Here is a 19969-nt window from a genome sequence, read left to right as displayed (position 1 = left end):
TGGCCATGTCAGACATGCACCACAGACAGGAAATGGGTGAGGATAATGGATGCATACTTAATGGACTTTGCTGCCACTGTGTTTACTCCTAGATCTGACATGTCAACGTCTCCTTTGTTTCCATCACTCTGTTGAAAAATTTACACCGGGAAACTGAAGCTTGTATTCTGGGAATGATGTGCTGACAGCTGTGCTGCAGTGGCTGTGCTACAAGTCTTATTGTTGTCTCTGAACAGTAGGACATAAGCATTTTTGAAAAGCCAATATGTATTTTAGAGCAGTGATAAAGGCCAAGTGTGGTGACGGGACAGTTTAATTGGTACTTTAAATTGATGGCTCTAATGGACGTGTCAATATTTATTTGTGCCTGTGGAATAAATAATAGCTGATAATGCTTTTGGTCAGTCACGTTGTTGAGAATAAGGTGTAACCTGTTTTTTTTGTTTGTTTGTTTTTTTAAAATTCATCAACAGTCTTGTCTTGAAAATGTTCAATTTTATTTCGACATACACATACGCTGTTATCAGAACAAAAATATTTCTGTACATAAATAGGCAACCAAAAATATACAGTCTTACACAAAAAAGAACAAACGGTCCATCTGAGTAAATACAACTTTTATCACATGTGCATTATTGGTATTTTTATGGGAGACAAAATGTTATAGCAGTCCATAAATTTAAGAGAAAAAAAAATCCATTTAAAACCCGACTGCTCTGGTGTAAAACTGATGCTGACCCTGGAAGGGGGCAGGGGGCAAAAAGAGAGTCCCACAGACAGGCATCCAAACAGTTAAGATAAGAGGCTCCACATTGTCTCAATTTGCTTGACCTAGAATTATTTCTTCAAGGGACCTGACATCTTGCGTAGACCTTTTATCCTGTAGAGCAGACCGTTGATAAAATCCTGTGGGGAAGATACATTTTTTTTCTACATGACAACAATAACTTTAAACAAGGATTACTTTTTCTCTAATAAATATTCAAATCTTTACATGCTTGTGTGCATTTTCATATCAGTATGTATTTTTTGACTCACCTCTTTTGGCTTTCCACATTCCTGCAACAGCTCCTGACAAAGAACACAAACACAGGAAGGTTCACTAACAACATTGGACATTGCTTTTTCAAGGCAAACATTGCAACACTGGATTCCAGCAAGGGTCAAGTGCTTGTTTAGCTATTACCCCATATTGCAAGTAGTTAACTATGTATTTGTTTTTAGGTTAACTTGCACAATCGTACCTGCAACCGGATCCTCTGCCCCTCGTCTGTCAGCTCCAGGAGCTCATCTATGTCAATCTCTAACTCGGGAATCTCTTCCTCCTGTAAAAGCAGTTACAGACAAGTTAGGGTCTGAAGTTGATATTTTTCTGTTACTATAGTGCCCCACACTTGTATTTCTGCATGTTGCAAAAACTGTAAAATGTGGGCATCTTGCCATTCTTTCACTCATAGTGGTAAGACTTCACACCATTATTCAGAGTCATTCAGAACGAAATGATGCAAGATGTGATCCAGGATGTGATGCAACGTGGCAGGCTGCATCAGACATTGCAACACAGTAATTAAATCCATGCATCATAGTATATAAGCTGCCGGATTGTCAGGTTTTAAAGAACTGACACCATACTTTTACTATTAGCCAATCTCCAGAGTTATTAGCGTTGCACTGTTTTTCTTCCTGAATAATTTCTCATAACAGTGATATGATTGAAGAGCTGAAGAGCACTGAGGCACGCAGGCAAAAAGGCTTCAGGAGACCACACTTACCACATGCCATCATCAGATTTCATGGATGGTTTAAGCTAGCATTTATCTCAGCTGAGAGATTATTTCCAGTTGAAATGTTTTCTAAAGAATATATTCACCTCAGCTAGCTTGTCCCACTTTTTTGTGAATTGGAATACAAACCCAAAGGCAACATTAACTAATATATGAACTGGATGCCTTACTACATCTATACAAACTCCTTTAAAATGTGTAAAATGTTAGCCTTAACTAAAGAGTGGCTGGCAGCACAGTGAAAGATTAAAGCCAAGTCAATTCATATCACAAGCTCTCATCCACACGTTAACTACATTTCCAGAAAGAGTCACTAGTGGATCCTGGACACGATAATATCAAGAGTCAGCAGGTGTACATTCATCTGACAAGAGGGGCCTCTTTTTAAGAGGAATGTTTTTCAGTTGGGGAGTTTTCATGGCTAGTGAGGATGGGATTTGCACAGCTTTCTGGACAAGGAGAAAGCTAATCAATGTGGAAGTGCTGAGTGGCAGAATAGATGAGCCCTCCTCCGGAATCCCCTGTGCCCACTCTAATTGATACATGCTGCCAGTTTGGACCTTCGTGTGATTTTGCTGATGTTTGCAGGACACATGCAGGGCTGTGTGCATTGCTGTACATTTCTGTGCTGCGTGGGCTTTGCTCTACTAGCTAGGCTGTGGGTGGTTGTGTTGTGCTTTTCGGTTTGTGTTTTTGTGCATCACATATTTAGAGCAAATATTTTCAACTATATGGTGTTAATCACATCTTCCAGATTTCTTTTAATTAGTCAGCCTTCAAGGAGTGCAGAGATGACCCTAGAAGTCCACCTTATGAATATGAGTAGTTATTTAGAGTACATGGTAGAGTAGTAGATATTTATTATAATGTCTGCTGTCAAACCAGGCGTATGAGTATTATATTCAGTAAGTAAAGGATTCCTGTGAAAATGAAACTTATCCAAGTACTACATTAGCAATGAGTATGAACAGTGGTATACTTTTTGAGGTTTAAATTCCCGCCGGTCTACCTGTGACTGCAGGACTGTGCAGAGCACCACTGAATATCAATTAAAGGAACATGCATTTACCATGAACGATGAGCCTTACAGTAGGTTTTCAGCATTTCATATATGCAGTGGCAATTTCCAGCTTGTTAAGAATTACCTTCATTGTCAGAGCAAAATTGCATTTTAATGAGGCCTCTGGACAAAAATGTCTCAGCAGCACTTTTTGAAGTTAAAAGCAATAGATTGAAGCTGAAATGAATGCTGGCACTAATACTGGAATTCATGAATATCAAAGTGGCTCTCAGTGGATTGCAGCTTTAGATGGGCAATACAGTTGCAGTCTAAATAGCAGTTGCATTTTATCAAGAAAAAATGACTCCATTAGAATTCAGAATCATGGTGACCTGATTTTTCATGTCATGATTTCTTAGGTTTGCGACTCACATTTCAGAGAGGCAGCATTAACATTTAAATGTTTTTAATTTTTTAATCTTTCTTGTTTGTTATTTTGATTCAAATACTTGCAGTTCTTTGTGGTGTTGATTTTTTTTCTTAATGCAATTGATTTTAGTCTTTTTCAGAGAAACAGTTTGTTTAGATTTGTGTCATATAAATGGTTTTTTCTGTCTAAAAAATGCCCTAAGGATAATAAATCGATCAGTCAGCCAGTGCAACAAGTTCAACCAGAGGGCGATTTCTGAAATACCATTACGATCATCATGAAAATTAGTATTGATATTAAAGGCCCCCAGTGAGCTATTCACCTAATGACTTTGATGACCTCCCCGACCTATCATGAAGGGCAAACCTCAGATCAAAATGTATCCTTGACCTTTGCAAGGATATATTGGATAATTATGGCCTATGAGGACCACGAGTATCCACCAGAACAACATTTTTAATATTTTGACAGTTTATAGCTGAAGCTACAGCAAGCAACCAGTTAGCTTAGCATAAAAACTTAGCTTTAGAGGTACTAGCTAGATGGTTTTTTTTCACAGTCAGAACAGCTGTTTCCAGTCTGTGCTAAGCTAACCAGCTGCTGCATGTAGCTTCATATTGAACAGGCATGTTAGTGGTTGATTGATTTTCTCATCTAACTCTGGACCAGAGAGCTAATAAAATTATTTCCAGAAATATGGAACTATTCCCTAAAACTTTTGGTTATAGCGTTTTTAGATTGGTTCCATTGCTATATGTTCCTTAAATATAAGTGTTAATTAATGATATTTGCGAACCTATAATGTTAGGAAATATTACAACAACCATTAACATCAAACACACTGTCATTCTATAACACACGCTATGTGTTTGCTATTGTAATGTGAAGGAAACCATGCCCAGGAAATCCAGCTGTTTTGATAAAATGCCAGCATGCCAGCATGTTTAACTTATCAGACTTTTCCATTTTCCTGTCAGGCACGAGCTAACCACAGGTCATAATATTCATTAACTTCACTGAGTGAGTCATTATACAGTTAAAGACTTAGTTAAAGTTAAATGGGGACAAACAGAGTGGTAATATCCAAAATCATGTTGTTTGATTGTACAGTAGTGGAAAAATTCAGACGTAAGAACTAAAACTTACGATGAGTGTACAATACATCGAATTTTAAATCAAACTTTTGTCACTATACTATACTATACTATACTATACAAGCCTAATCTTTGTTCAGGGTTTTCAAGTCTATCTCAAAATTATTTTTCACAGTTTTTTTTTTTAATGTTTCTTTAAAGGTGTGAAGTTTGCAACAAAGGTGGTCACTCCAGACCGGGGCAGCACTTGTATGAATTAGAGATGCGGTTAAATAATTCAGGTGGTGACACAGGGGACTGATGGTAAATGCTTCCACGCGGGAAGACTCTGAGAACCAACAGAGTAACCTTCCCCTGAGTCCATGCAAAATTCATTACACTGGCCAGTGCACATGGACAAGCCATGACTAACTCCATGCAAGTGGCTAATGCAAATATTCAGGCCATCCCAGCAAGAGACTAAAGCCTTCATTTTCATATGGCAAGGGCGCAGATTATTCTTAATGCAACATTACAGATAAGGAACTTCTGTTTACTTGAAATCATGATGACAGGCACTATCATGATTTAATCAAAGACATTTGCCATCATTTTATCAGTCATGCCGAGAGCCCACCATTCAACTTAATGGGGAAATATGCATATTCACATTTATCCTCATGTTTGATTATACCAGAACCAGAAATTTAAATGCCAAGTACTGCAAATGTAAAATAATTAGATGTTTCTAGGACAAGACCAAAAGAATACACAGAGAAAGACTTCAGATCTGTTTATATCATCCACATGTCCTGGTTTCCACTAATATGCTTTATTCAACCCTTTACAAGCATTTTATAACATATTACCACAGGAAGGGAGGCTCTGGATGGCAAATAAAGCTTATAAAATAAATATTCCAATCAGGAAAATAAAAGCACAATATTCTTAGCACTCAGTTGTGACCAAAATGTTTTAAAATCAAACCAACCAGGTTTAACCCCTGCTGTTTACTGGTGTAGAAAAAGAGCCGCAGAGATGACTGGAGATGCTATCACTAGCAATCACTATCAATATCAATTTCCTGTGAAGAACTTCCAGGTCAGCCAGCCAGCCAATTAGATGGATGCGGACGCATGCTCACTTCCTGCAGTATGAGTATATGGCATGTGCAAAGGGATCTCTGGCAGTGTAAGGGGATGCCACATAAAGAGGTGGCTACAGGCCAGCTGCATTCAGGGGTCTTGCGGTTCAAGAATTAAGAGAGAAACAGTTTGTCTCTGCCTTCTCTGGCGTGAAACGGAGGCGGTGTCCTCATCTGATCTGCTTCATCATTAGGAAGCTCACGCTCCTAAACAGATACCCCTAATTCCACTGTGCCATGCTGCCTCATGTGGGCGATGAGACATCTGTTGCCATGGTTTCCCCTCAGAGAATGCCAAGCAAATCAATATGGAGCCTCTGACATAATTGGATTGTATCCCACAATACAGGAGTGGAGTTATAAAGGTTGTGTTGCCATGTGGTGTGTATGAGAGAGGGAGAAAGATGGCTGATACCTCGTCATAATCCCCTGTACATATTAAACATTATAATAAGAGAATAATGAGCACATGTTACACCTGTTCCTATATTTGCATAACATGCACTGTGTTTACATAAACTCTGCACCCTGGATGGAGTACAATATACAGTATAGGAATAACTTAAGTATGTAGTTTCCATTATGCATAGTTACTGAGTGACATTGTGCATTGGAATGTGTATGCAGCGACACACAAAGACAGACAATAAAATGATGACATAAATACTCTCCATCTCAGTCCATAGCTTTATATCAAATCTAAGCTATTCAACTTCACATGGTATCAAACCAAAAGTTGGTTTGCCTTAATGCCTTATTTAATTTTAATTTTAGCCATGTGTTTAAAGTGATCTAGGTGTTGCTTTATCAGGGTTGCAACATGCTTGCAAATGCTTAAATCGGAGATCTAGTCTGGGAAAAATAATCTTATCTTTATGGTAGAACACCACGTTCCGCACCGAACAGCTGATACAGCAGCCAGGTTAATGACACATGAGAGCTTGCGTACCACAAATTGTAGCCATGGAGCAAAAGCTACTTGCCTCCTACCCGCTTCTCTTTTAGGTCATTGTAGTCTCTCACACATGATGGATAGCCCACTACAGGCACCTATGAGCTGTGCAGTTCCTCCCTCCTCAGTGTGTGTCTGAGCGTGCGTCTGCGTGAGCCAGCTCTACCCTACCTCACAGTCAAACAGCAGGTGCAGCTGCCCGTCGATCCACTCCTCGATATCCAGCCTCCTCTGCAGGTCCTTGCGGTTGTATTTGACTGTCAACTTGCCCAGCTTGCGGTTCGCCGGCTCCTCTGTTTTATCCGCTGCCTGGAACATCACCCTGGACTGGGTGCTAGGCTCTGACGCCATGGCTGCCACGGCCTCAGGAGAACCGTGGAAACACACTGAGCTCCCTCACACACACTCACCCACACACACACACACACACACACACAGACTTTGACACGTTCGTTTTGCAAATCAGCTCCCCTTGCTCTGTCTCTGCTCTTCTTGTGGGTTGCTGTTTCCACATGTATCTCCTGTTATCTTGTTGAGTGTTCGTGCTCTCCCTCTCTGTAATGCTGGCTCTGGTTCTCTGCCTGTCCTCTCTCTCTCTCTCTCCCTCCCTCTCTCTCTGAAGCTCACTGTCTTGCTCTCCTTCCCTCCTCCTCTTGCTACACACCCACTGGCTGCACTATCAGGATGGTAATGAGATATGTCTCTGTGCATGTGCGTGAGTTTGTGCGTGCATTTGTGTGTACGTGCACATGCACCTTATAAGGTGTGCGTTTGCTTGTTGCTCTCTTCCTCTACATTATAACAGGTGGGAGAGCATAGGTCAATTGCGGTGATAAAAACCGGAGAAAGGGTGAGAAGGCAACCAGGGCAATAATGTTCGGAATATTACCCTCTCTGAAAATATGCAAACGTGTTTTACTGACATAATACAAAAAGAAATGTGTACTTTTATTGTTTTATCAACAATCATGTGGTTAGTCATCAGAAACATCAGCTAACCAACCAATATTTTCCCCTAATATTCACTTAGTAAGAATATCCAAAGTATTTATCTGCTCACAAGGTCAGAAGGGTTTGACACACTAAATAAGGGCTCTCGTGTTCACAAACACGTCCAACAATAGCTGGGTCCCCCTGACAGGTGAGCCAGGGTTCCTCTAGTGTGATGGCTGCCCTGTCCTTTATAACGAGCATTATCAGGTGTACGCTTAATAAGCCTTGAAGTCAAATTGGCATCCTCAGTTACATAGCTATAAATAATGGAGGAATAGGAGAGTACTGTTTATGGCTGTTTAGAAGTCAAATGTCAAATAAAAGTCTTGAAACCATCAACGTTTGTGGAGCCAAATGTCAACAGTGGCACAAAACCTGAGGTCAAAAATTCATGGTTGTACCTCCCAGTGCCAAATTATTACAGTTGAGACAACAGAGACTACAGAGCTGCAGAGTTTCCACAGATCCTGTTACAATATGAATAATGGGGTTCAGTTTTTTGTTTTGGCAGGGACTATCAATCAGCCATAGCCGTGCATGTTCACCCACTGATGCACCGTCTGTTACAAACACTGAATTATTGAGCGCCTCCAGCAGCTCACCTTTCCAGGCAAACAAATTCATTCATCTCGTCTTATGCTACTCGGTTCTGCATCACCGGGTGGTCAAAAAAACGGACCGGAGACACGTTCGAGGCCTTCTCACCTCGGATCCGGCCAGGCGACGCTTTCTACATGGGAGGAAAGAAGAAAGCGGAGGTAGCAAATGAGCTCGACCTCTGCTGTTTCATCTTCGCTGCTAGATGAAGATCTCATTGTCAGGAAGCTGGGGGAAACAACCTTTTTGTTTTACCAAAACTCATCTCATCTGTAAATATCTTGTTGATGTATCTTGTATTTTGATGGTTTATTTTAAAAAGGGAATAATTATCCTTGTAGTTTTTACTTTGTATACCTTTGTCCTTGTACTGCTGTGATAACTATCATCTGGCTAAATCTGGCTGGAATTACGATTCACTATCACAAAACGACTTCACCTGTATTGCACAGTTTGAGCGACCACTTCCTGCTTCACCTTGAAGTCGTTGATAACTTAATGAGTGGCTTCATGACTCATCGCATACTTTAGATGACTCGACAGGAGAATCATCTCACTACGGCTCAGAAGAAAGGATTTGAAGTACTGTGATTTTCCTGTATGACACATTGTGTTAATGATGAAGCTGGATGTGAGAAACATTAAACACATGTTTTACAGTGCTTTTACAACACTTTAAGAAATATAATAAACTGCTGGGCCTCAGCTTCTTCCTCATCTGTGGGTGAGCTCATACTGCCACCTTCTGGATTAAAACTGAATTTTAAAAATGAAGATTTCAGAATTGCTTTCTTTTCCAGCCATTACTTGTGTTGCACTGTATAGCTCTGTCTTATTACCACCAGATTTTATGCTTTTCTTTTGACTTGTGTCTCTCTTATTTTGTTTATGTGTGTTTTCCATATCAGTGGTGGTTTGATCTTTTGTTGCTGTTCTCTTTTCTATAGATAGATAGACAGATAGATAGATAGATACTTTATTCATCCTGGTGGAGAAATTCTGGTATCCAGTAGCTTGCACAATTTAACTGAAGTTAGATATGTGAGGACAGAATAAATAACACAGGGTCAAAATAAGTAAATTAAACATCTTACAAATTAATGGATAGAAAAATATTGTGCATGTGTGAGTGCTCAGAATATGGAGTGCATATTGCACATGGCCCTACCAGTCCAGTGGTGTGTGTGTGTGTGTGTTAGAAAGAGGTGTTAAAAAGATTAAAAAGTGTGTTAAAAAGCCTCATGGCTGAGTGGAATGAGGGATCAAGAGGTGCTTACTATGTGTGAGAGCAGAGAGAGAGCAGTGTGTGCTCCTTGTTGAACAGTGCTATACAAATCAGATTATTTCTGTTATAAAATAGTTACGACAAAGTCTTTATTCTACATATATCAAGAACACCTCATCAACTTTTATACTATTTTCTATTTTACGTTCAACACAAGTACATTATAATTAGTAAGCTTATTGTACACTAAGTTTTAAATCACCTCATAGCTGACTTTTTGTAGTGTTATTTTCTTAGGAATTCTCTGTGGGATTAATTTCATGAGGAAATAATGACTAAATCAAAACGGGAGGAAAACTTCACTGTTAATTGTGCAAGTTGGTAACTTACTCACAGTTCAGTCCCTGAAAACGTCTGGACTATACCTTTCCTAATTTAGGACCACACAAGCGCACATTTTAAACTGCCATCGATATGGCTATAATGATAAGGTATGAATGAGATGAAGGTATTTATTATTGTGAATAACAATTTCTTTTGACCTGATAAATAAAAACATTTAAAATAATAATAATAATAATAAAAGAATAACAGTTGTGATAACAGTCCATATGTGTCACAATAGAGAGCATTACCATAGACCTCTCCATATTTTAACAATGATAAATGATGCTTTCCTCTGTCTCTCTCTCTCTCACACACACACACACACACACACACACACACACACACACACACACACACACACACACATACACACACACACAATACAATTTCCTTGTTTTGTCTGAAGCTGCGGTCGTACAGTCACATAACAGCCAGAAGGGAGTGGCGTGTCAGGAGTTGAATTTCACTTCCTGTATCTCTCAGGTGAGTCAGTCGGGCAATGTCCTCGGTTGCTCAGGTTTATGTCGACATCAAACCGGTATGTCTCATGTGAGAGTTTCGGAGCTGTGAACGATCAGATCCGTCCGTTGGGTCTTTGTGGACTTTGTGAACCATCACTGGATGCACGAAAGGGAGCCAGCGGCCAACTTAAGGTTGATTTGTGAGAAGAAGCAAACTGTTGCTTTGCCCATTTGCGGCCTAAACGCTGCTGGGAGAAGTTGATTTTTAAAATAACAAGCGATTTTATTCTGTTTTGATTTCGCTATCGTTATAGGTAGTCTTTTGATTTTACTTTTGTGTCAATATTCACAGCACCTTGAAAATGTATTCACTTATTAAAGGGCAATTTGGGGCGTGCTCGCTTTTGCTTATAGTGCTACTACTTGACCCCTCTTACGGCAACAATGAAGTTGGTCAGAAATGTTTAGCCACGTTTCAGAAAGGTCGGGACGATTTTATTCTCGATGCTGACGAATCTGTGAAAGACGGCGCGACTTTCATTTCGTCGCCGAAACTGGACCATGAAAAGGACTGTGTGACTGCCTGCTGCAAAGAGCCTAAGTGCAATCTCGCCTTCATGGAGAGAGGAGAAGAAGGCTTGGTCAGCTCCTGCTTTCTGTTTGACTGTCTGTACAAAAAGAAATACGTGTGTCGTTTCGTCAGGAAGAAAGGATACACGAATTACATCCTGGACAGCGTTCACGAGAGCTACCTGGCAGTGGATGTTCCCCCAAGTAAGACCAAAACTCTAATTACAGATTCTTAAACACATTGCATTGCATTTTATCAAAAGGTTCCATGTAACTTTGTGGAGATGTATATCACACTGTAGGCCCTCTGTGATAAGATCAGCATGATGGATCTTTATCTTTAGACTCACTGACTCATTGTTAGTCAGACTTTTGCTGTAGAACTGAACAATTATGCCTTGCAGATGAAGATTTTACATTATGGAAACTTATCGTAGAAAGAAAACAGTCATCAGAACATGAAGAGTTTCGGTTAACCTGCACAGGACAGCTCTGTGAAAACAAATTTGGACATAGCAGTTAAACAAGTTACTTTTTTTTTTTTTTTGCTCATTGGCTCAGTGATGATGTTCAAAATCTTTCAGTGTTTTGTGTTGACACAGTTTGTAATCAGGACATGTGAGACCACAGATTTGCAGCAGAAACCTTCATTTCAGCATGTTCTCACACGCCAGGCCTGGTTCAGGTTTCTGTTTTTGCTTCTGCCCCAGGTGTTCCAAATGTTTTGGATCTATAATATCTCCTCACTTGTATGCACAAACTATTGTAGGTCTTGTTTACATGTGATATACATTGATAGCGCGGTCTCTCTCTCCAGATGAGTCTGACCATCCCCCTGTGGCCAACGGAGGCCAGGACCTGGTGGTCCAGCCTCAGGACATAGTGACCCTGAATGGCATAGCAAGCAAAGATGACAAGGGGATTGCGTCCTTCCAGTGGCAAATGCTCACTGGGTATCCTTATGCCATCATTGAGGTGAGTAAAGAGACTGCAGTTCAAACCTGATCACATCGCCTTTCTATCTGAGAGTCTAGTGAGGGGAAATTTAGAAAAACAAATAGACCTGAATTATCAGCAATGCTGCATTTGTGTGTTTGATATTGCCTTTAAAAATCTGCTTTAATGTTATTTATTGAAAACTGGCGAGAGTCTTATTTGTATACAATAACAAAACACTATCTTTTCCTTTTTTTTTTTTTGTAGAAAACCAACTTTGACGACCAGATTATGGTATCCAATCTGACTTCTGGGGTGTACAAGTTCCAGCTGACTGTCATAGACACCAATGGCCAGTCAGACTCAACCAAGGTCACCGTCCTGGTCCTTACTCCTGAGCAGTCTGAGCGTGAGTATTTAGGAAAAAGCTGTCTAAAACTGGCAGCTGCGGTTGCAGTAACCTAGCTTACCTGCACATGGAGCGTCATCTGTGGCATTTACTGTAAGAAATTATTTAGTTTCAGTGGTAAACATGAGTCATGTGTGCACTGTCCACACGTTGACATTTTCTGTGGCTTACTCACCTGCCTAGTGTTTTACATGGGGCATAAGAAAATGAGGACAGTGCCTTCTCTTTACTATTTGTTTCCTTTTTATTCAAATTATGGATGATTTTTTGCTCATTTAAAGCTCAAAATATCTCAGGTTGTGACTGGTGTGTTTTCAATAATGACACCTTTTGCGCAGCTTTCCTATTATTTTCCTTTAGGTTGTTTGGTTTGGGGGGATTCTTTTTTTTCTGAGGAACTCAACTCATTGTTTCGCATTTGTCACTAGCATGAGCCACTTTTTGTTAGTTGTGATTAAACCTGTCAAGGCATGCCAGCGTAATTTCTGAGGAATGAAGCGAAACAGCGTGGAGATAGTCAGATAAGAGCTCATGTTATAGAAGATTAAACCAGATTCAGCTTTTGTGGTGGGAAACTCTTGCACTATTTGCTTCTTTACCATGAATTAACTACTTGCTAAGTCTCAATCATGGTGTCACTGCCTTTGAAACAGAGAACAGAAAGCCTCAGTGGCTGACACATGGCACATTCATGTTTGAAGCTTCTTTCAGAAACTGAAGTGAATAGTGTGGTTGGTGTGGTTTTTATTGCTCCCATCCGGCTCCCTCCACCCCCGACTCAACTAAACCTGTCAGTCTGGTTTCTGCTTGGATTGCACAAGCAAGAAGGCGGCGATCGTCTTTATTAAAAGTGATTATATTCATTAAATATGCTTTCTTTTGCCCATGGCTGTTCAAATGAGCGGTATTGGTTGATTGCATAATAAAGGACAAGAAAATATTCTTAACCATTAAGTGGCTCAGTTACTTATTAACAGCTCATGGCCTGAATAGTGAATAGTAATAGAATGCACTTCAGTGCCAGGGACATGCCAGTGACTATCTTGAATTGCAAGTAAAGCCACTGTGATATGATAACATGAGAACTTGATAATGAAAGTGTAGCTTCACTTCCCTTTTAAAATTCCTCAGCAGGGCTCTTCTTTGTCGTGATTCTCTTTGCATGAGAACTCTGCTGATGCTTAAAATATGTATTATCAACCACAGGCAGACAGTTGCCTTATTCAACCTCATCTTCTGCGGAAACACGCTACTTCGTTTTCTCATTTGCAGTTCTCTATACCGAAATATACTCTTGTGTAATACGTCTGCTGTCTGGTCACCAGACAGCCGCAGAGGGCAAGAAGTTAGAACAGACTGCAAAAGGAAATCCCACCACATCTGGTATCGGATATAAGACCAAACTATTAATGGTTAGTCAAACAGGTTTACGGGTTTGAGAGAAGTGTTACATCGTTAAGGTCGAGTGGCTTTATCTGGTACACATTAAGTCAGTTTTTCCAGCCTTTTGAGTTAGGACTTCTGAGAAGGATTAGTGTGTTGAACACAGAGGACAATGTTGATAATTTATAACTACATTTTTCATCAATACTACTCGGTGAGAGTGTTCACTGCTAACTAAACCACGGACGTGACATCACGGTGTGGGGAAGAAATCATCATGAAAACATTCATTCTCAAACTTTAATTTCTCACAGTGGCGGAAGCCCTTTAAAAATTAATTGTTTATTGCCAGGGGACACAACAATTATTTCCACCGTGATAATATTGCTACTGCACTCTGCTTTGCATAACACTTTCAGAGAGTGTGACCATACAACCATCACTAATTGCGAACTCAAAGTTAGACCTTTATTTTCTGACCCACCAGATCACTGCATGGCTCCAAAGAAGATTGGGCCGTGTCGCGGCTCCTTCCCTCGCTGGCATTACAACGCTGCCTCAAAGAATTGTGAGGAGTTCATGTTTGGGGGCTGCAGGGAGAATCTCAACAACTATCTCTCCAAGGATGAGTGCACCAGTGCCTGCTTTGGCTCAGGTATCTGCTCTGGGCTTTTCTACATACATTTTCCATGCTGTCACTTTTTGTTTGTTTGTTTGGCAGCAAGTGTATGTGTACATTATACACTATATTTCTTCAAGTAAAAGGTGTGAATAAGCTAAGCCAAACATGAACTTTTAATTGAACGTCTTATGTGACAAACACGTAACTCAGTGCAGTGCCTGATGTAAAATTTGTGGCTATAGCACATTTTCCTGATTTCTTAAGTGTTAGTTTATTGAAATATGATGCAACCATGGTAAATATTGGCTAAGGCTATGTTTTAGCCAGAAATGTTCAAATCAAACTCATGGTGGCTTGAATATCATCAGTACTTTTCTAACTCTTTTATTCTGAGAAAATGTAAAGCCGCCAGTGAAACATGAGCTGAAAATACCTGAAATCACAAGAATAGAAATGACCAGTAGTGAAAGGAATAGTCTGATATTTTGGAAGATATTGTATGATATATTTCTTGTCACGAGTTACATGACATTTCTATCATTTTTATGTCTGTACAGCAAATGTGATGCCACAGCTAGGAGACTTTTAGTTTAGCATAAAGACGGGACAAAAAGCGACCCTGGCTCTAACTAAACGCCCCCACCACAACACAACACATCTCTCTGCAGGGCTAGCTAAATTGTCAGGTTTTAAAAGAGATTGAAAATGTATCTAATCTTGTTGTCTTTCTTTCAGAAAAAACTAGAATAACTGGAAGAGGTTTGCCAATTCCTGCGCCTCAAGGTGAGTGAATTCTACTTCTGTACTTTACCTTCTAATACATCTTTCTCAGTTGATATTTGTTTCAGTTATGCCTTTTTTTAACAAGAAGAAAGTGAATGATGAAAATATGTGCAGTGATATATATCAACTGCAACAAACAAATAATCAATTAATAGATGAAGGTAAAACGGTAATAATAATACTAATGAAGGATGACGCTTCTGTACTGTGGGTACTTTAAAGCAGCAGTTCTGGTGAAGTACAAGTGACAATTTCCTGTGTTTTTGTGTGGCACAGGAGAAAAATGTGGCGCTCCATGTACCACAGAGGAGTTCGCCTGTTCAAATGGCTGTTGTCTGGATCCAGGACTGGAGTGCGATGCAACCCCACAATGTTCCGACGGCTCAGATGAGCAGAAATGCGAGGACTGTGAGCAGTGACTATGCAAACTAGACTTCTATGCAGCAAATGCAGCTATGATATGACACTAATAAAATGTTTCCATAATAACCTGAATTATGCTTTGTGTGTCGGTTAGTGGACAACAAGTTCCGTATTCTGCTGCAGATTCCAGTGAATGAACAAAAAGGTGATTTGAAGTTTCAGTCTTTTTTTCTTCTTCTTGTTGATTTGCGCTCTCCAAACCTTTGGACATGGTGGTTTTGGCACTTGGAATTTGTTGTAACTGTAAAACACACTCTTGACACTTGTTAATATTCTACTACACACAGTCTCAAAGCACCTGTTTATTTCTTGTCCACAGTGCGCTGCACAGAGCTTCCCAACACAGGAACGTGCAGGGACAGTTTCACCAAATGGTACTACGACCCCATGCAGCAAACCTGCTTCCGCTTCAACTACGGCGGCTGCCAAGGAAATGAGAACAGATTTGATTCTGAGGAGGCCTGTATGAAAATTTGCCGTGGAGTAACAGGTTGGTTGTTATTAATGTTGAGTAGACATTTCATGTATATTTGCATCCTGGTAAAGGTCAAGGTCCAGGAGTTTTTATTGTCTTTACAACCATGTATGGGTAGTACATGGTACTACACGGTACATAAAAGGAGTGCACACAGTGCCACCAGTCCTTTTCCGCATTAATTTTTTTATGGCATTTTATTTTGTTGATGCAATGTTTTTGTTTGTTATTCTTGTCTACCACTATTTAAGAGGTGCCAGCAAATTCTACTGCCTCAGGCTATTTTCTCACCATCTAACACCTGTGAGGGCCCAGGGGGAGCAGTTGGAAACTCAGACAAAAAGAACAACAACTGTGAACAGGGTGAATTGTAAATGTGAATTCAGAATTTTTCATTTCTCAGGAAGCTCTGTTTTTTTTTTTTTTGGGATTGCGTCAGTAACTGACATGAAACAACAAGTTGTTTCTTTATTATTAAAATGTGCGTTTAGTGGAAAAGTGAAGTTGATCCGAGTAGATGATTTGGTAATGGAAATCTACAAATGTGGTGAGACATTTAATTGATTTAAAGAATTAAACTTCTCTGTATTTTTCATATTCACAATGTAACATATGACTTCATGTTATTTGGCTTCACTGAAGTCACCTGAACACAAAGTTAAACTCTGCAGCTTCCCGTGACGGTTTTAGCTCCTTTTGGCTCATTGCATGCTAGTGCTTCTCGATTAGTGCTGAAGTTACTGAAAACAGTAACTCAGACACACATGGTGCAACAGTGCACCATATGTGTCTGAGTGTGTTACAGTGAGTAGAGTACTTTTTGAAAAGATTACATCATCACAGCTTGTTTCTGCTCCCAAGTGGCCAAAAATAGTTATTGTAGGTTTAATTTTCCTTCAGGGCAGAGTGCAGATAGATGTTTATTGAACCCCTCTCGTGTTTTATCTGTCATGTACCACATAAAAATCTAAAAACTGTATCATGTCTCTTTCCTTTTTTTCAGAAAATGACGTTTTTACAAGAAATACGGAATTAGGAAAGAGAGTGTCAGAAAGCCACACAGGTATTACCATTCATTTTATTAAGTTGAAACTTTGAAAAATAACATGCAGCTCCATCAACTTTGACCTCCAGTTCCTTTCTTGTTCAGTAGTGTTTTGATCAGATTTCTCAGTTTTGCAGCTTTTCATGATGTGTCTATTTAACAGTTACCATAGCGATAGCTGTCCTCCTGGGTCTGGCTATCCTCATCCTACTGGGCATCCTGGTGTACTGCATCATGAAGGCAAGGAAGTCTTCGCAACACCAGCGTATTCCTGTCAACACGGTCCCGGTCACCTTTGAGGACAGAGAACGTCTTGTCTACAACAGCACCACCAAGCCCATCTGACACTCCTCAGTCCTCACCTGTCCTGGTGGTGAATTACATTTGGTTGCTTTAGCTATGTTGTACCACTGAACATACTCAGATTGATGTTAGAGGAAACGATGTCCACTGACTGCGTTTGAATGCTAGAGGGGCTGTATTTTGTCCTGATATCGATGTATCTTCTAAGGGTGATGTACACAGAAGGCAGAATACCTTCGATGATAAAATGTGATGTCTAATGATTTAACTATTAGCTTGTATATAATACAGTGGACTGGCGTTGTTGGCTATCACTTTGTACTCAGGTTAAAAGGGCAGGATTTTTAATAGTGTGGAGGTAGATAACCACTGTGTATCATCCCATGAGACCAGTTTAAATTCCTAAATATTTTCTCCTTTGTTGTGCTTTCCTCCATTAGGTGCTCTGACATCTGTCAGTGAGCAGCTCTTTTTGAAATACATTGAGTTTTAATGTCAGACCCCTAATTGTTATAGGTCTACATTGGACTGTTACTTTTAAGAGTCTAGATGCCCTCACTTTTTTGTGAACCTAAGCTCTGGGAAAGGTTATGTGGGTATGTAAAGTCATATGGAGGATCCCTTCAACAGTCCTTTCACACCAGCTTTTTCACTCTGCCAGATTTATTTTTGTTCCTGTTCATACACCATTGTTACATGGAAGCTTAATGTTGTACATAATCTTTGAATTTTAAGAAAGTAATATTTTACAAAAGGTTATTTTGTGAGAGATTTTTCAAGTGTTTTTTAGAATAAGCAGAATGCACACACTAAGCAGTGCTTATACGCTAGAAAGCAGCCTGGTTGTTGAATATTCAACATTTTAAACTTTGTACATATGACCTGATAATAGGTTTCTGTTCCTTTTGCAGTATCCTCATGTTTATGCTAAATAAACATATTAACTCAAGAGATACTTGGGAATTTTTTTGTCTTCAAAAAGATACCAACTTGTTTGAACAGGTTTTTAAAGTTCTGTGTTCTTAATCGACTTCACTGTGATTGTTTGCTCAACTCTTTGTCTTGCATCATAGGATGCATTATTTTTTTTCCTGACTGTAATTTATGATGTAGACGCCGTGTGTGGAAAAAGACACACCCATCTACTCGATTCCTCTCAAGTGCAATTTTTTTGGTTCATGTCCATCTTTCTAAATGTAACTACATAATGCAATTTCCTCATGTTGTTGTATTTTGAGTTTTGTTTTTGTTTTGTTAGTTTCAATAGCCTCTGGTTACTAGTATAAAATGATTAGTGACTTTTTTGTGTAACAAATTTTTTTTGCAGATTATGCACTGGTTCTTTTACTTCTTTTTCCTGTTCTGACTTTCAGTTTTTCTGTGTGGGATCAGTTTTTTGTATTATAATCATAGATAGTTCAAATAGAGCTTAGGCCACTACTTTTACATGTTTTTCATTATGTTTGGATTCATATGCTCAAATAAAATGTGACAGACAGTTGTCTTTAGAAAGATAAAGATAATCTGCCTTCATGAGATGGTTGCTTTTTCAGTTTCATCTGATTAATATGTGTTGTGTTAAAGTCGACATAAAAACTAAAAACACCCAACATTTTGACAAACTTTGGATCTTGAGATGCCACTTCTGATTGATCTAATCTCCGTTCAACTGTCACTTTCAAACATCTGATGTTGTCACATTTGTTTGAGTCAGATAAAACCAACAAAAGTATGTTAAACATGTTAAATGCACACCTGAGATATGTAACATAAGCTACTAAACCACAGTTGCAGTATAAACTGCATCAGCAAACCAGTCACATTTGTTTTTGTTTTTTCTGTTAGTTTTTTGCAAATATTGACTGGTTAAATAGAGTCATACAATCATCTTTCCCTGGATTTATAATATGTGTGGGAATCTTAGTGATGGTCAAATTTCAGTCGTGCAACTACAAAGGGGCATTGTCCTTTATTACCAGCAGATGGCGACATTGCTTCGTTAGATATTCAACTTAGCGGCCTTGTGTAGCTAAATCTGATTAATGTGGTCTACACAAACTTATGTCGTTTATTCTGAAATCTTTGTCTTATTCGGAGTCATTAGGATCTTTTGCATTATTTATTATTATTAATATGAATTTAAGACTATAAAGCTGCAAATTGTACCAGGGCAAGTTACTTCCATATGACAGCACAGGCTACATTTTCACATTGACAATAAGCTGGACGACTTTTCTTTCAATGAAGTCGTCCAGCATATTGTTTTCTTCATAGCCTGTATGGAGGCAGCAAAGAGGGGGCAGTGCAAAGCAAAAGCGCCCCTCTCTATTTAGACAGACATAAATTAGCACCCACCCAATTGATTTACTGAAACCACCCTTTGTGAGCCCTCCTGTCAACTGACCTAGCCGTCATAAATGTAATTGTCAGGGTTACAATTTATTATGCTCTTTCACAAGCCTGTCATTCGTTTGCATATGTTATATCATGAGTGTAAATAAAATACTTCTGTGGAGAAAAAAAATTATGTTTGTATACCCTTTTTTTAAAACTATCTCACACTAACAGAAATGACCAGACCACACGGGCCAGATGTTAAGATGTAGGAACACTAATGACACCAAACAGACACTGGCCTGTCAAAAACAGGCGGTTCTTGGTTACATTCAATTGCTCCTCGTAAAGTAGAGACTCTCAAATTCTCCGAAGCAGTTGGCATTTCATAGATAGTTTTTTAGCTTTTCTCGAAGACGGGCTTTTTCAAAAAGTGTAAATGTGAATTTAAAGCTATTTTCTTCAGTTTGAGGTGCCTTTTCGTGTGTTTTTGTTGCCAACCGTGAACAAAACAACAAAATGTATCATCCAATATGAATAATTCACTTATCAGTAGAAAGTATAGCAGGGATGGATAAAATGTAATTTTACCATGTGAAGTCATTAAGAGTTATAATCAAAAGAAAAAAAATCCCATTCG

The 19969-nt window shown here is 39.3% G+C and overlaps 2 protein-coding genes across 2 annotated transcripts; one reads left to right on the top strand and one right to left on the bottom strand.

Moving 5' to 3' along the window:
* Window positions 1–484: 484 nt before the first annotated feature.
* On the bottom strand, window positions 485–6997 carry ppp1r14d (protein phosphatase 1 regulatory inhibitor subunit 14D). Its single transcript, XM_046413106.1, has 4 exons — window positions 6555–6997; window positions 1245–1325; window positions 1039–1071; window positions 485–906 (listed from the first exon to the last, which is right to left on the bottom strand). Exons 1-4 carry the CDS (start codon window positions 6732–6734, stop codon window positions 838–840), a joined length of 363 nt encoding a protein of 120 aa, XP_046269062.1. The 5' UTR covers window positions 6735–6997; the 3' UTR covers window positions 485–837.
* Window positions 6998–10027: 3030 nt separating this feature from the next.
* On the top strand, window positions 10028–19509 carry spint1a (serine peptidase inhibitor, Kunitz type 1 a). Its single transcript, XM_046411960.1, has 10 exons — window positions 10028–10820; window positions 11434–11591; window positions 11820–11961; window positions 13832–13999; window positions 14702–14749; window positions 15026–15157; window positions 15267–15317; window positions 15492–15662; window positions 16651–16710; window positions 16856–19509. The coding sequence occupies exons 1-10, from the start codon at window positions 10409–10411 to the stop codon at window positions 17035–17037; spliced, it is 1524 nt and encodes a 507-aa protein (XP_046267916.1). The 5' UTR covers window positions 10028–10408; the 3' UTR covers window positions 17038–19509.
* Window positions 19510–19969: the final 460 nt, after the last annotated feature.

The sequence above is a fragment of the Scatophagus argus genome, chromosome 15 (genome assembly GCF_020382885.2).
Source record: "Scatophagus argus isolate fScaArg1 chromosome 15, fScaArg1.pri, whole genome shotgun sequence".
In the NCBI taxonomy this organism is placed as follows: domain Eukaryota; kingdom Metazoa; phylum Chordata; class Actinopteri; family Scatophagidae; genus Scatophagus; species Scatophagus argus.
Note: the sequence above shows the minus strand (reverse complement) of the source record. Positions and strands in the feature narration are given on the sequence as shown.